The sequence below is a fragment of the Coturnix japonica genome, chromosome 8 (assembly GCF_001577835.2).
Source record: "Coturnix japonica isolate 7356 chromosome 8, Coturnix japonica 2.1, whole genome shotgun sequence".
Lineage (NCBI taxonomy): Eukaryota > Metazoa > Chordata > Aves > Galliformes > Phasianidae > Coturnix > Coturnix japonica.
The window spans coordinates 1163238-1179362 of NC_029523.1; the positions used below are offsets into that span (position 1 = coordinate 1163238).

Genomic DNA, 16125 nt, shown 5'->3' on the forward strand with positions numbered 1-16125 from the left:
AAAACATTTCTGTTAAAAATGCATTGTGTTGCTTTCTTGTTATAAAAACATAAAGTTACATTACTGTTTCAGCTTTAAGTGAATAGAAAGGTACAAGCACCTTAGCAAAGAAGGTTTTGCCCTAGTTCAGAGATGTATAACCAATTATAGGAGTAAGTATGATGCTACTTTGCAGGTGTTTTTTTTTTTTCATAGTCTTCTCTTTTGACCTATTATTTAAGTATGTGCTAGTGTCAGTGCATTTGATTTAGACAGTGTCCAAGCAAATTGTTTGCTTACAGTACTGCGTGAGATGTGATGGTATACAGGAAGTAGATGCAAAGACTGCATGAGAACTTTTGTCATTTCAGAAACTCTTTCAGAAGCCTTTCAGAAGCTTGTGTTTCTTCTATTTAATTTAAATAGAAGAAAACAACATGAAGGCATCAGTAACTAGCCCTAATTACACATTATCCAACTTAATGATCCAAAACTCATTAATCAAAATCACATTAACAAGCACGACATAGAACCTTTTACCCTACAAGCCTGCCTGTGACAGGACTTGAACAGTTCAAAAATGTATTGGCTCTACTATGTATTAGAAAAAAGGCTGGGGAGGTGGGCAGTTAACTCCTTCAGGCTCAATGAATGAGGTATTTAGTTTTGTTTTGTATCTAAATAATTCAATACTTCTACAATTTATTTGTAGAACTTGCTCACTTTGCATCTAAAATGCTGGTCAAAACTAGTTTGTCGGGTTATTCTAACCAAAATCAATCCCTACTAATATGTTCAATAGCTGTCAAGTTATTGCCTTTATCTTGAGTACTCTCTTATACTGCATTTCACCCTTGGCTTTTATTATTACCTTTTTTTCCTGTGTGCTTTCTCCGCTTTCTCCTTTGTTTCTGATGCCAGAATACACTGAACCCTCCTTCGGGGTCTGATTCCACTTAAGCTCTTTCTCAATGCTGAATGTGGCTGTTTTACAGAACTTCTTAGGCTTCTTGTAACCTTTGTTCACTTTGACACCCAAGTAACACAAAATTGCAGAAGTAACTCAAAGAATCACAAGGCTGCAAAGGACCTACAAGATCATCTAGTCCAACCATCCTCCCTTTACCATACCTACAGAAAGCTACTAAATCATATCTCCTAGGTCACTACCCAGACACTCATGTCGCTCTCACTGAGTTGTTTTATTTTTCCTGCCAAATCAGTAAAATGTTCATTATTGTACCTGCTGGTTAATTTTTCTACAGTCCTCATGACACTAACAGGTATCTCTTGCTTCAGGATCCTGAAGTTGGTATGTCTGTCGATGCACGTGCCACCTCCTGGTCAGTAACGTTACCACACATAATTTATAACATCTGATTTTCATAAACTTCATCATCCTGATTTCAGACTGCAAAACTGGTGTCCATCAGTTTCAAGTGTCAAGTTTAAATGTGACACTAGGAAGACATAATCATCAGAAGAGTATCACGACAGTGAACAGCTGTACACAGTGTGTCCTGTGGGAGGGCTAAACCTCGTGAAAAGACCATGAATTCAATACATCAAAGAGAACTTTAACACTGATTTAAGCAAATGGAAAGCTGGCACACAAAATTGTTAACTTATTTTAGTAAAAATATGTAGTTTCAATTTAAATTTATCTGTTCCAAGTAGGTCTTCTGTATATGGTAAGCAAGATATTCTGAATTACAGCTGTCTCTTTCCTTTCTTTACTGCCAAAACTGTAGGAAACATAATGTAGCCATTCTCTTTAAGAGACAGTATGTAGAGTTTTTTTTGGTTGTTTTTTAATTTCCACGAAGGTGTAAAACACATTCCACAGACACGAAGTTAGTTACATTGATACTTGCTCATTCCAAGCCACCAAAGACACTGTGAGATACAAACTGCAGACTCAAACCACCTCTGATGGCACAAAAATACAAGTTATCAAAACTGGGGCCACATTGGTGTGCATGGAAAAAATAAAGCTGACAGATACGTTCTGAGCCGTTTATGTTTCCAGTTAGCATACAGAATGCACCAATCTACAGCTGCTAAAATCAGTGCTTTCATTACTTGACCTGAAGTAAGAAAACCAATCTAACTCTCTTCATCTTCATTTTCAATATTGAGCATCACAGCAGAATGATCACTGTTCAGTGTGACCTTGCCAGTAATAAGCCTGCAAAAGTTCTCAAAAGTGCCACAGAGCTGCTTGACTTTAGGAAAAGAAAAAAGTTTTCTGAGAGGTATATAGACCACGTTTCCACTGACAAATGGCTCCATGCTTTTTTCAACAGCCAGTGTCTCAAAATCTTCTGAAAAACAGTTCACTGAACATTGCAGTTTCACTTTCCTCTCTGTAGGATCATCATTATAGTCTTCATATTCTGACATTAGGTGGTCCAGCAGACTTTGCTTAATGATTTCTGCTCTGAACATAACTTCACTGACCACCGCGTTCTGCAGGTACTTCTCATCTTTAAGGCTTGGATACACTGCTTTGAAGACCTTTACAGCATACAGGAACACACGTAATATTTATTATTATCATAGATTCAGATTGTAAACATTTATCAAAAAACTTCCACAATACAAACATATTTCGATTCAATCCTGTTTCACTTTTGACATAATTTCAAATACAGAATAACTGCATATTGATTTCATGTGTTGCCTCTGCAACAGTAGTTAGAAAGGTTAACAGAACCTCAAAATAATAATAATAAAAATAATAATAAGAGTTTGTATCTGCAAGTTGTACTCACAGATACAGGCAGATAAAGCCCAGCAATTCCTTAAAGCTTTTAATCCTTCTTTTACTTCTCATATTACTGATTATGAGGCACTGGTGACAGTTTCCCAGCTATGAAGGTTCTAAATCCTCATAGGCAAATATGCTTTTTGTTCTATTTTCAGAATCAACTGCAAACATTTTTTTTTTAAATGCAGCAAACGTATAAAAAAACCAAAACAATACTGTGACATCAAAATTGGTGAAATTGCTTTATACCGAGGTATTCTGTACTGTGAGGGTGGTGAGACGCTGGAACAGGTTGCCCAGTGAGGTTGTGAATGCCCCTCCCTGGAAGCATTCAAAGCCAGGCTGGATGGGGCTTTGAGCAACCTGGTCTAGAGGGAGGTGTCCCTGCCTATAGCAGGGGCTGGAACAAGATGATCTTAAAGGTCCCTTCCAACCCAAACCATTCTATGATGCTATGAATCTATATCCCAAGAGGTTATAGAAATGAGGCAGACAACTTCATTCCCATTAGCTTACTATTAAGTGCTTTATACCAAAATGTTACCAATGCGACTGCTGAAGTTTAAGTCTGTAACTATTTATTGCTTTCTGATTAGATCATTATCTGCTCATTTATTTACACAGAATGATAAAAAAAAGTCTGACAGTCACAGTTTTGATAAGAACGAGATGTAACACTGCCCTTGTTTAATGGGCAGTGATGTCAAAACCCACTACTTAAGACACTGTGACAAATCATAATGAAAGCAATTTCCACTACATGGCAGTCACTTGAATTTATTTTCAGGATTCTCTGGACCTGCTCCAGTACCTCCATGTCTTTCCTGTGCTGAGGTATCCGTAGCAAAGGAGAGATTTTATTATAGGGGTAATAGCCTGGTAAAATAAGAACTGTTATCCATGTTACTAATTAGTAAACAATCTAGAAGGTAAGGGCCTTCATACAATTAGGAACAAAAATTGTGGTCTTAGATACTTCTGAGCTGATTGGTGGGCATTAACCAGAGCTAAGACTGGATAGCAACAGTAGACAACAGAAACAGCTTCAGTGGTCATTTGTATAAAGTCTTATGCTATATTTGTCCTCTTAAATGAAGGAAAGAGTACTTACAGTTTTGTAAGCTGCTTCATTGGGTTTCTCACACTTCACAGGTTCTCTAGTTTGAGGGTATTTTTTAACAAATACACCTATTTGGGTACAGAACCCAACATCTTCCATTCCTGCTGGGGGGTTCCCTACACCCGTGAATTCCACCGAGTAATCATAGCGTTTAGCAGTATCTTGAGCCCTAAGATAGATAACATAATCTGATCTTACTACATATCCAAGTCTTTTAATGTTGTAGAGACACACCCTCACAGATGAGAGAATGTGCCTGAAGATAAGCACTGAAAAAGCTTTAGCTGGATCATGGCGATGATCATATTCCTACCACAGCCTGAATCATTTAGAGTCACAAATTCAGGCAACTAGAAATTACTGTTATATCTCACACAATTCTCATGTTTATGTGTTTTGTTTCAGTTCTTTCATTGCACCATGATTCAGTAAACCATATTTTGTTAACACATTCTGCTACTGGACGTATTATTTCATAATCTTACTTGTATACTCTTACAGAAAGGTCCAGAGTAAGCGAGTGCTTTGGTTACACCCCATACATTACCGAGCACGCCTTTAGGTTTACATGAAGCTTTGGCACAGCAGGGCATTGCTATGTGAAAATGCCTATTTTTAGTAGTTCATGCTTCAGATGCATTAACTGTAACAATGATGTTTAAAAAACAAAAGTTTTAAGTATTTTTCACACAGCAGTTAAAGAAAAAGCAAACCAACTTATCACAGAATGCAAAACCAAGAGAACAGGCTTAATTACTTGAAACAGCAAAGCAACAATTCACCAAATAAGTCAGTGTGAAACTCTTGACAGCAAACCATATGCACAAACCACTGTGAACATGTTTAGCTATTCCACTTTCCCAGTACTGAGTACTCAAAGCTGTCTGCATATGATATTTATTGAGCTCACCAACTTTGAAACTGTGCTCGGTCCCATTCAAATTTGTGGTCTGGATGCCTGAAAATTGTCACTCCTGGAAGCAACGTATTAAACTCTGCATTTGGAGTGCTGATCACAACCATGCTTGGAGCCATGAAACCGAACACCACTTCAGGAAATTTCTCTACTTCCGCTTCTTGCAGGTGCTCTATTCTGTAAAGGTAAGTTTACACATGTCTGTAAAAAGACGTAACAACATTCTAACTTTCTTAACCAGTTAAAAACGAACAAGGAACACATACCAGGACCTTCTACTTTTAAGCCTAGGTCTGAAATGTTAGCACTGGTAGCACAGCTGACTGGCAACTTCCAGATGTTTCTGTCTTAGATGACCTCCTCTTACATTTGTACTCTTTCCTGCATCTCATTTTGCTACCATGTGGTAGCACCACTTAAGTAGTAAGTAAAGTTAATTTAAGCATAACTTAGAAAATGCTGCATTTTGCTTCTCTGTTTGAGAGGTTTGATCAAGACTGGAACACAGATAAAACTCTAAAGCAAATTCTGATGAGTTCAGAAAAACCCAGTGTGTTGGTCTAATACTCACAGCTCAATGCACGTTACCAAGTCAAAACCAAGCATGCAGGAATCTTTATGAGCAACTGAGCCTTGATGCAAAGTCACAGTTAGGGATCTTTCAGATGGGTCCAAATAATCAGCAGGAAGAGGAGTTAACCTATGCCTTAAAAAAAACAACAACAAAAAAGCTTTATAAACAGAATAGCACAGAAAGGATCTTAGGACAAGATACATTTTGCATGCAGCTATACTAGCAAATGCCCTGCTTAGATACTTAGCAAATCTCCTGAAGTTTAATCATTTTACAGAGAAAAAAAGAAATTCTAATACACATACTTCTTATAACCATTTCAATAGGATGCAAAGCGCAGAGGAGTTGATCCAGCAGTTGTCCTTTTCCTTTACATAAATTTCCACTAGTTTTAAGACACCCAAAGAAGATACTGCAAATCCTGACAGCAGCTTAACCCTAACAATACAATACTTCTGTTTTAAAAACATTAACTTTTTTTCAAATAAAAAAGATTGAAAACTGAAGTATATGTGCAAAATCAGATCTGAAAAACAACATCAGACAAAACACAAAGCAATGCTACACTTAAAAAAAGGCTAGTTTTCTTGTTTCTTAAGAAAGACCAAATGACAATGTAAGCACCTATAAACTACATATATAATGAAGCCATATGAAGCTTTCAGTTGAAATTAGCTTTGAGAGACTTTGGCGTTCCTCCAAATCTGCCCTGTGCTTCACAGGTCACACGAGCTTGAAGCTGTAGAACTTTCTCAGACACAAAACGCTGAGTCAGCCTCCCATTTCATTAAGGTGATCGAAAATGAAGACCCAAAAAAGAATTACACACTCATTTCAAAAAGGATCAGACCTGCATACCACAGTAATGCCACGTATAAGAATAAACAGAATAACACAAGCTATAGACAGTGCATTTGTACCTTTACAAACAGTAGACTATTTCTCAGATGCAAACACTTTCAGGGCCATGACCCAGACATGTGCTACATTAGGTGATGTTACAATTCCCAACAATTCCCCCCAGGAAATCTGATACAGCTGGCACTGTAACCAGTTCATAATGGACTGCTCTACATTTGCCAACCGATATTTCCATGTTTATTCTCATTTTGAAATATTAATAATGTTAATTATGTTGATAGTGTTAATAAACATGTCAAATCAAACAAAAGCCTTACATTAACACAAATCTAAAGCTTACATTTTCTCTTTCATCACAGTCGCACATATATCTAACCCAGCTAGCACTTCGATGCAGCTACAGAATTTCAGCATCCAGAGAAGCGTACAGTCGGCACATCCTAAATCTGCCACCTGTAAAACAGATATTAGCAATACAGAGCATTCGCACGTGAAATGATTTGAGACTTCCATGAATGTATTCTGTGTTTATAACAAAAACATTTTAATGATAAAATAATTACTAATCATAACTATTCAAATAAACTAGACAAAGTAACGAAGTTTTTCAAAACAATAAGATCCTACAAAATGCTTTTAAAGTGGGACAAATTTTGATATGACAGCTATAAACAAGCAAATGTACAGCATCCCAGTAGCTCTAGAGGATGTATCCCACATGAAGGCACACACCATCAAATAACAACAGGAGTGGCTGAAGGCCAAACCTTTAGGGTGGATAAAAATTGGTCTAACATAATTCCACACTCTGAACATCACTTCTCAACATCCATGTGAGCAACAACATAAACCTGATACTACACATGGACCTAAAAGCTCTAGAAGTTTTAAAAATAAAACAAAAAAGCACCACAATGAAAGACAAATGATCCAAAATCCTCAATGTCAAATCAAGTTCAGAATGCTACCTGCTCCCCAAGATAAGCTAAGACATGTTTTCTTGTTTGTATTTTCCTGCTTCCCATAAATTAACAATAAATTACATTCATGCCTAAGAAACATCATCAAATGTTTCTTAAAGCAATTTGCTTTTAAGAATAGCTCCTCCAGTAGTATTGATATCTAATTAGGTCACCAGATTATCTAGTCATTTCCTGCCTTCCAGAGCTATATAATATTAATTTCTTTTTACATTTATAAAAGAAAACAAAATATACCTACCCTTTTTGGCTTGTATTTCCTCACTAAATCTTTAACAAACTCATAACGTTGTTTGTATAATGGTGGCATGAATTTAATCACTCCAGTAAACTGCTCATCTTCCAAGTTCTTATCCATAGTATTTTGGTAAGCCTGAAAATACAAAAGTTAGCTCATTATTTTGAATATTCTATATCATATCAAAATACAGAATTGGCTATTAACAGCTGTGTTCAAGTTACAGTTGAGGAGAGAAAGCTCTGATTTGTAGCATTAGAAAAAAGAAACGTTAGCAAAATTAAACCATAACTACACCATCTGCATGTAACATGCACGTATCTTACGTGCTGAGTCCTGGCCTGAACCACTGATTGAGCACCTGTGGAAAGGAGCTGGTCAGCCCTGGGAACACAGGTGAAGGCAATTCAGCCGCGTGACCTGAATGGCTGCAGCCCGGCTGTACCTCTCTTAGATCTCATTTAAGGGCTGACTGCCAATGGGGAAAGATTTCTTTCTAGAGATTTCTTCTTGGCAAAGTTTTCCCTTGTGAACCTTGAATTTTCTAATACAGATGGGTAATTTCTTTTCTTTCCTTTACAGCATTTTTTTTTTATCATGCTGGTCTTTCTACCATCTCATCTCTGTCGTAATGTCTTTTTTCTCATATTGATCTGTCTAACTGCAACAGTAAGCAACCTTTTCATTAAGGCAACAATTACTTACAAGTCTGTCTTAAACAATGACACTTATGTTATGCTGACACAACTACAACATTATCTTGCATTGTTTTTCCAGCAATTACAGAAAAATATTCTCTTAAGTAGCTTCTTTCCCCTATATCTATGATTTGATTTCTCTTACTTTTCTGATGCTTGTTTGTGCATGGTTCCCTGTGAGTTCTGTGACACAGTGAGCAGCAAGAAATATCTGAAAAAGCACCGTGTTGCAAGAGAGCACTGGTTCTTCTGGATTCTATGGTCTCACGGAACCATGGGATAACTTGCTTTGGAAGGGTCCTCAAGAGGTTACTTAACACAGTCCCCTGCTCAGAGCAGATCCACGCTGATCTGACCTAATTGAGTGGGTGGCAATGGGTTGGAGCTAGATGATCTGTAAGGTAGCTTCCAATCCAAGACATTCCAGGATTGCTCAGTGGTACTTCCCCCATTTTAGTTTAAAACTGCAGGTTGCATATTCAAGGTTTATTCAGTTCAAAAAGCTCACAAGCTGAGTGTTTTATTCTTAAATTAATCCCTCTGTACCATAAAGACTGAATGCTGCCATTCTTCTCCTTGGCTTCAACAAATGCATTAGGGCAGTTCCAGAAAAAACTCAGTGTGAATGTGAAGCGGGTTCTTACACACACATCACCAGCATCTTCCTTTTTTTTTATATTACATGTATTTCCTTACTTTTTGCAAGTCAAAATTACTTCCTCGTTGCTGTTTTTTGCTTTCGCACATATTCTGTCTGAAGACAAGCTTGGATGCCTAGGAAGAGAGAAACTAATATGAGGTGAAGGGATCAACAGATTCTATGTAAGTATACTTAAGTTTGAAACATTACCACTAAAGAGGGGCTGTTTTACAACAATGTGAACTTCCAAAGAAAGAACACTGAGTTTTTGGAGCACATTGACTAGATGTTCCAGCAGGAAAAGAGAAATATGTGACTTAACAATTTGGCTTATATAAGCGATAACAAACTCAAGCTGTCTTGAAGTCATTATGCAAGTGAAACGAAGCACTCCAAGAGTCAATGGTATGTTGAACAAGAGAAAAAAATGTAGTTTTCAAAATAAAGCTGTGACTCCTCACTAGCTGCCTGTGGTGCGTGGTCTTTCATTGCTAAAAGGATATTGTTGTACAATTCATTCTGCAATTAGTCTTTTCGTTTTCTCTAAGATTAAGTGGATATTTACTGCTGAGCGATGATAAGGGCAGCAGGGTCTTGCAGTAATGAAGGTGGGGAAAGGCCAAAGGGAGATGCTGATGTGACCAAGAAAACAGGAGTGTGCCCAGATAACACAACCGGCACTTGGGAGAACCCGCTGGCTGTCACGGGGCGATAGTAACTCGCTTTCAACGTACAGCACAAGTAGTGCGAGAAGGCGGACTGCAGTCCAGATCAATCAGTTGCTCTTCCTAAGGTCTGACCGTTCCACTGCTTTCAAAACCCGCGTTTCCTGCAGCTCAGCCGGCGGCCAACGGCTGTAGGGCCTGTCCTCAGCAACGTGCCGCCCGCCGTGAGGCCTCAATTGGGCACGGTACAACCACGGCCCCTCCCGCCTCACGTAGCCGAGCACACGCGCGTGGCCGCGGGGATTGGCCGGCTCGGGCCCGGAAAGCGCGGCCGTCACTTCCGCTGCGGTCGCCATCTTGTCGGCAGTTGGAGGCAGCGCCCGGCCCGGCAGCCCGCGCTGTGTTGTGGCGCGGCCGTTCGTCCGCCCCGTAGGCCGCGTGTGCCGCCGGCCCCGCCGCTATGGCCAACAACAGCCCCGCCGTCGGAGCAGGGAACTGCCAGGGGCAGCAGGCGGCCCAGCACCAGCCCGGCGCCATGCCGCCGGCACAGCAGCAGCTGCAGAGCGGAGCGCCCAAGCCGGCGGCCTCGGGCAAGCAGGGCAACGTGCTGCCGCTGTGGGGGAACGAGAAGACCATGAACCTCAACCCGATGATCCTCACCAACATCCTCTCGTCGCCCTACTTCAAGGTGCAGCTCTACGAGCTCAAAACGTACCACGAAGTGGTGGACGAGATCTACTTCAAGGTGAGGCTGCGGGCCGCGGCCTGTGCTCCGCGGGGCGCTGCTGCCGCTCGGCCCGAGCCGCCCGGGGCCGGCGGGTGGGAGCGGGTGGGCGGGGACTGCGGCCTTTGCCGGCTGCTCTGCCTTCCTGCCGGGTGCCCTGTCTGTGTCTAGCGGGGAGGGATGGGAACGCGTCTCTTAGCGCTTAGGGTGTTCGAGATCTCTTGTGTTTCAGAAGAAACGTGCTTCCCGTTCGCTTTGGAATTAGGGAGTTGTGGGTTCGCTTTGAGATGGGCGGTTGGAGTCAGGGCAGAGGGCGTGAAATGGCCGGCCCAGGGCTGCGCTCCGGGCTGCAGGGTGGGGAGGGGAGATTCGCCTTTCCTCACCAGTCTTCCCAGTCAAAAACAAGCTCGTTATGGTGCTGCTCCCACCGCTATTTTGCTGGATTTGCTAGGAAGAGACCTCCTGGTGCACCCACTGGGCAGTTCTTGTTTTCTTAGCGGGACTGAATCAGTTTTGTAGCAAGGCTTCCATCAAGCCTTTCTCCCAGGTAGAGGTGTGCATAATGAATGCTCAGCGGCACAGCTTCGTGTTTTGTTCTGAGAGCCAGAGCACTGCTTAGATAATCGGGCTGCAGTTTTCAGCCAGCTGTATTTTGGGATATTTTTCTGGGTTGGGATTACACGGTAACGTTACTGTGTCACTGAATTGATTCTACTATATCATCAAAGGAAAAATATAGTAGTCACTCAGGCCCAGGGTGAGTCACAGTCTCACAGTCTCATGTGGGTTGGAAGGGACCTTATAGATCATCGAGTCCAGCCCCCGGGATTCGAGCCTCTGTGTAGCAGAGCGGCACTTCTACCACTTGCGCCACAGGGGGATTCGAACCCGGGCAAGTCAAGTTACTATAACTGCACATAACTCCACAGAAGCATTTTGTAAGGTTTGGCATTGTCTGCCCATACTTACAAGGGTTGTATGTTTTCCCTCTGCATGGCGATGCTTTTCTGCTTGACCTGTGGCTTTGTGAGCAGACTTCAGATTTCTTCCAGCACGCGGAGTAACAATGTGTTCACCACTCGCTGCGTGGAAGGAAAATCATGTTCTATCAGAACAGAAGGCAGCAAAGTTTTTTGTTGCTAAGGAAGTCAAGAACTGAAAAACTGAAAGATATTTGGAGTAAACTGGAGAGCTTAATGCATCTCATACATGGATTTGTTCGGATGCAGTCAAATAAACAGTTGATGTGATTAATCTTTGTATTAACAGAGTTCAGCTGCAATAGTTCAGCTAGCTCCGTGTTAGTGTTTCATTCTTTAAGTGGCTTCGTTTTGGAGAGGACTGTTGACATATAATTAAATGTCAACTTATTAATCCAGGATAGGGCTTGTATACTGAGCTTGACAGTTATTTTTTCTTAAAAATAAATGCTAAAGGGAAAACTCAGATCTTTACTTAGGTGTAATAGATATGAAGATAGTCTGATGGTGAGGGTATTTGAGACATATTTAGAAGAACTCAATTCTGTTCATATTTTGAGGTTCCTGACTAATGTTGAGTAATTGCTGACCTTTTTTTTCTTCTCTTTTTGAATGATTTCTACCTTATGCTTTCATGTGGATTTGTTTTGGGAATATGATTAGGTAGCTCATGACAGAAATTCAGTCTCGGAATCTTGGAGTCTCGGGAAGAATGTTGTGATTTAATATAGGCAGCCAACAGTAGGGTCTGCTGAATGTACAGATTCCCTGTAGGTATTTAAATTAAATCACAAGGAGTTGAAGTCCCCTGCTTGTTGTAGTTCTGTACCTGCAAAGAAGGTGACTTCCTCTTTCTTCCTTTTTGATTTTATGTCCTTCTGTGTGTCCTCAACTTCATTTACTTCCAGCCAAGAGAAGCACACGCTGTAGTCTTTGTCGGATCCAAACTTTAAGTATACTTTTCAGAAATAAGTGTTACTTCTGGGGCTTTTGTTGTTGTTGTCTGGGGAAAAAAACAGCATGTTTAGATTGAAAAATGCAAAGCTACCATTGTGATAACATCATACTCCATCCTTTAACTAAAGTCCTTCTATCTCCTGTGAGAGGCATAAACAAATAGAAGTTGATGTGTGTAGGAAATGTCATTAATGAACCCGGACGTTACTCCTCTGAATGTCACATGCAGCGTGGGCAGTGTGGGACTCTTTCTGTCATACATAGGGAATGATGTTAATGACATCTGTACACTCATCTCAAAGTGCATCTCTTTATTACTTAGGAACCGCTTTAAGAACATCATTGCAGTTTACAGGGAAAATAACACCAACTTTTGAAGTGTTTGTAGCATCAAACATAAGATGCTTCCTTGTGTTTGTTTGTTTTTAACTCTGTGGTTTTGGGCATAATTTCTTATTGTAATTTAAAAAACCAAATGCTTTGTTTTAATGACAAATTAAACTTGGTCTTGAGTTTATGATAAGCTGTTCAAGACTGATTTAGGTAATCTGTTGTTCAAATCAAGTTTGTATACATAGTTAAACATGATGGACGTTTGTAATTGTTCTTTTTTCTTTGATTCTCCCTTCCCCTCCCGTTCAGGTTACGCATGTTGAGCCATGGGAAAAGGGGAGCAGAAAAACAGCAGGCCAGACAGGAATGTGTGGAGGGGTAAGTAGAAGTACGTGCTGCCTTCAGTTTTTCTGTTTCTGGTAGAACAAAGTTCCCAAGAGTAGCTCAGATTTGCTCGTATGTTGGCTCAGTTACTACATGTACAAGTATTTATTACAAAGAGTTGATATATTCCCCTTGCTTCCAAAGGAGATGAAACTGTGGAGGCAAGTAGCATTCCTTCTTGCACATAGTCCTGTTAATAGATTTAGAGTTAGCCTGTATTAGTTACAGTATTTGTTGGCTTATTTGTTTTCGTTAACTTCCTGTTTGTCACCTGACATTTTTTCTTTATAAGGTACGTGGTGTTGGAACTGGAGGAATTGTGTCCACTGCCTTTTGTCTGCTCTATAAGTTATTTACACTGAAGCTCACCCGTAAGCAAGTGATGGGCCTTATTACACATACAGACTCTCCATATATTAGAGCTCTTGGATTTATGTATATTAGGTAAGTGTTAATACAACCAGCTAATGGCTCACGTAACACAGAATGGTCCATTAAAGTTTTTCTGTTCTTTTTGTACTTAAAGGTACACACAACCACCTACAGATCTATGGGACTGGTTTGAATCCTTCCTTGATGATGAAGAGGTATGTCGGCGAGGGTAATAATTTATTTTCTTTTGTTTCTTTCCATGTTACTCCTTCAGAATTTAATGCCGTTTAATAAGGATTTTCTGCAGTTTGATGCTGCAAGTTTTTATTCTTGTAATTTCATTTATTAGTGCAGGAAGCAGATCTGAGCTGGGAGTTGGATCGTTTTCCTTAGATTTCAAAGGTGCAATGACATTTTCAATTGATTACTGTGTTATTTTGTAAGAAACTTGTAACATCACGCAAAACAAGTAGATTAAATCAGAATGTGGACTGTAGGCTTTATGAGTGTGGGTTCTGTGGATTTTTATTTATTTATTTTTTTTAAGAAAAAATGAAATTTAAGCTCTATTACATTCTGAGAATGCTGATTTTGCCTTAAGCAAATATTGCTAGGACAGGGGAGTTGGTACTCATGTGGTTTGGGAAGTACGAAGTAGGAAGCAACGTTAACCTAAAAAGAAATACCAATATATATGAAATATAAAGACAGTATATCTTGGGAAGAGAAACAGCTGGATTTCTGCACTAAGTGGAGTTACTAATATTTTGGCTCATTAGACAATGAAAAGCTTTATGAGGTGCTGACATGGGAATGTCATTAAAGCAGATGCTTTACTGTGCAGTAAGACAGGAATGTCTTAGTTCCTACTTACTGTCTGGAGAAATGGAGTAGGAACCTGTCAATGAGGTTTTTAGGTATATCATGTTGAATGTCAAGTCTGTTACATAGTGTTGTGTCCTGTATTCATGGAGCAGATTGTAAATTGCATCCTGGGTTTAAGAATTGTACAGGAAAAATCCCTTGTGCTCTTCAGTGTGACAGTTGTTGACTTCTTCATGAAAATTCAATTGATGTCCAAATACCCGCATTATACCTATAGCTGCAATGCAGTGCGTTTTTAAGCAGTTTTCTTTCATGCCAAGTATGAAAAGCACAATGCAAAGGAAAGATATTTCAGGTAAACTTGTGCTGTTGTACATTTTTAACAGAAAACAAATTTAAATCTTGATTGCATAGCTGTGATATCCTCATTCTCCCCTAGATGGTGCTACTATCTAATATGAACTCTGCATTATAACTTGAGAGGAAAATTGGGGCAGTGTTGTTTTCAGGGTCTTACGAGTAGCTTGATTCCCAGGACAGTAAACAAATCAGACATGATTCATTATGCAGATCTTAACTGGTTCATTATTCCAAGTACCTATTTTAGTTCATACATTTTAGTCCTTGCGGTTCTTGGTTATCAGCATTTGTTTATTGTCATTTAAAATGCTCCAATAGATCTTTGGAATTAGTGTTTGATTCCCAGCTCCTGTCAGTAGCATTGTGTTATGCAGGAAAACTTGCTTGGGGCTGTTCTGAAGTTGCTTAGCCCTGGTCAGACTCATTGGATGAAGCAAATTTATCTGTAAGTTTAAACCTACAGGATTTTTTCCTTGAGTTCTAAAACATGTGGAAGCACTTCGTCTTTTGACATGCTGCTGTGAAAATCAAAGACTTCTCGGGATACTCAGCTACTTTTCCTAATGTTTCTTACGTTTATTTTGTTGAACTGTGCGTACTCTCCAGGTGCTACGTTTAACTCATTTTTTTCTTCTTTAGATCTCTGCAGCGATTATATTTGGAAATACTGTATATCTGAACACTTAAATGTGTGTGAGTGCAAGCAGTTTTACATTTAGATTTTCTCTTCCTGTTTAGATAACAAATCTCACTTTCCTTGTGTGCTTGCACTATAGGTTTGGGACTGACAATAGCTGACTAACATGTCCTGAGCTGTGAGAGGGCATAGCAAGAAGGCCTTCATGCGGTAATGACCCTTTTCAGAGACAATGGTCATCATGGATTATGCGTTTCCAATTATTTGTTCATTTATTTATTTTTTTACATATTTCTAAATTAGAAACCTCACTGCTTCATGGCAGTTGGTTTGCTATTGCTTCCAATATTGTTAGGATGCCATTTTCTGCTTCAGATTTTTCTATGATCATTTTTAGATAGGCAATGATATAGTTCTTAAATGATTTAGGCCACAGGGTTGGGTATTACGCAGTTATGCATCCAGAAAATGAAGTATAAAATGCCGTTTCAGAGAACTCCTCAACATTGTGGCATTTATATAAAATGCAAGATCATACTGTATAACCGGACTGTGTAAGGGGATTTTGTGTTAATCTCTGCATTGACAGTCCCTTAGCATCCAGATGGTGCAGGATTAATATGTTCCTGCATGCATATGTACTAAGTCCCACTCCCTATCTGTAACATACTGCCGCATCCAAAGGGTGTGCAGTTAGACTTTTTCTAAGGAAATATATTAGAATAAAAAACAAGTAAACTTATGTAATCACGAGACTTCAAGAGGGCAGTAATGTAGCAGCATTTTTTTCTTAAATCATTAAAGAGTATTTTTGACCATCAGGATATTTTCTGTTTGTATTTTATAGGACTTGGATGTGAAGGCAGGTGGAGGCTGTGTCATGACCATTGGGGAGATGCTTCGTTCCTTCCTCACTAAGCTTGAATGGTTTTCCACGTTGTTTCCGAGAATTCCTGTGCCAGTCCAGAAGACTATTGACCAGCAAATCAAAAGCAGACCCAGAAAGATTAAGAAAGATGGCAAGGAGGGAATGGAAGAAATAGACCGGCATCCAGAACGTAGACGTTCAAGGTTGTTTGCATGTTTCGTTGTAAATAAACGTTGAAAGTTCA

At 39.7% G+C, this 16125-nt stretch overlaps 2 protein-coding genes across 6 annotated transcripts in view; one reads left to right on the forward strand and one right to left on the reverse strand.

Annotated features, from left to right (window-relative positions):
• Nucleotides 1–7: 7 nt before the first annotated feature.
• HENMT1 (HEN methyltransferase 1) overlaps nucleotides 8–16125 on the reverse strand; it is an 18822-nt gene continuing 2704 nt past the window's right edge. Inside the window, exons 2-10 of one of the 5 annotated variants that reach the window (XM_015869411.2) lie at nucleotides 11975–12148; nucleotides 11135–11247; nucleotides 8833–8910; nucleotides 7442–7573; nucleotides 6561–6673; nucleotides 5357–5491; nucleotides 4780–4962; nucleotides 3861–4038; nucleotides 8–2496 (exon numbers count right to left, since the gene is read on the reverse strand). In XM_015869411.2, coding sequence (XP_015724897.1) covers nucleotides 2086–2496; nucleotides 3861–4038; nucleotides 4780–4962; nucleotides 5357–5491; nucleotides 6561–6673; nucleotides 7442–7573; nucleotides 8833–8883 — 1203 coding nt within the window. In that variant the 5' untranslated portion in view covers nucleotides 8884–8910; nucleotides 11135–11247; nucleotides 11975–12148 and the 3' untranslated portion in view covers nucleotides 8–2085. The other 4 variants (XM_032446140.1, XM_015869412.2, XM_032446139.1 and 1 more) reach the window with 4 other exon arrangements.
• The window catches only part of PRPF38B (pre-mRNA processing factor 38B), an 8635-nt gene continuing 2297 nt past the window's right edge, over nucleotides 9788–16125 (forward strand). Inside the window, exons 1-5 of the mRNA XM_015869406.2 lie at nucleotides 9788–10186; nucleotides 12745–12813; nucleotides 13112–13263; nucleotides 13346–13406; nucleotides 15861–16084. Coding sequence (XP_015724892.1) covers nucleotides 9902–10186; nucleotides 12745–12813; nucleotides 13112–13263; nucleotides 13346–13406; nucleotides 15861–16084 — 791 coding nt within the window. The 5' untranslated portion in view covers nucleotides 9788–9901. The remainder of the gene's footprint in view (nucleotides 10187–12744; nucleotides 12814–13111; nucleotides 13264–13345; nucleotides 13407–15860; nucleotides 16085–16125) is intronic.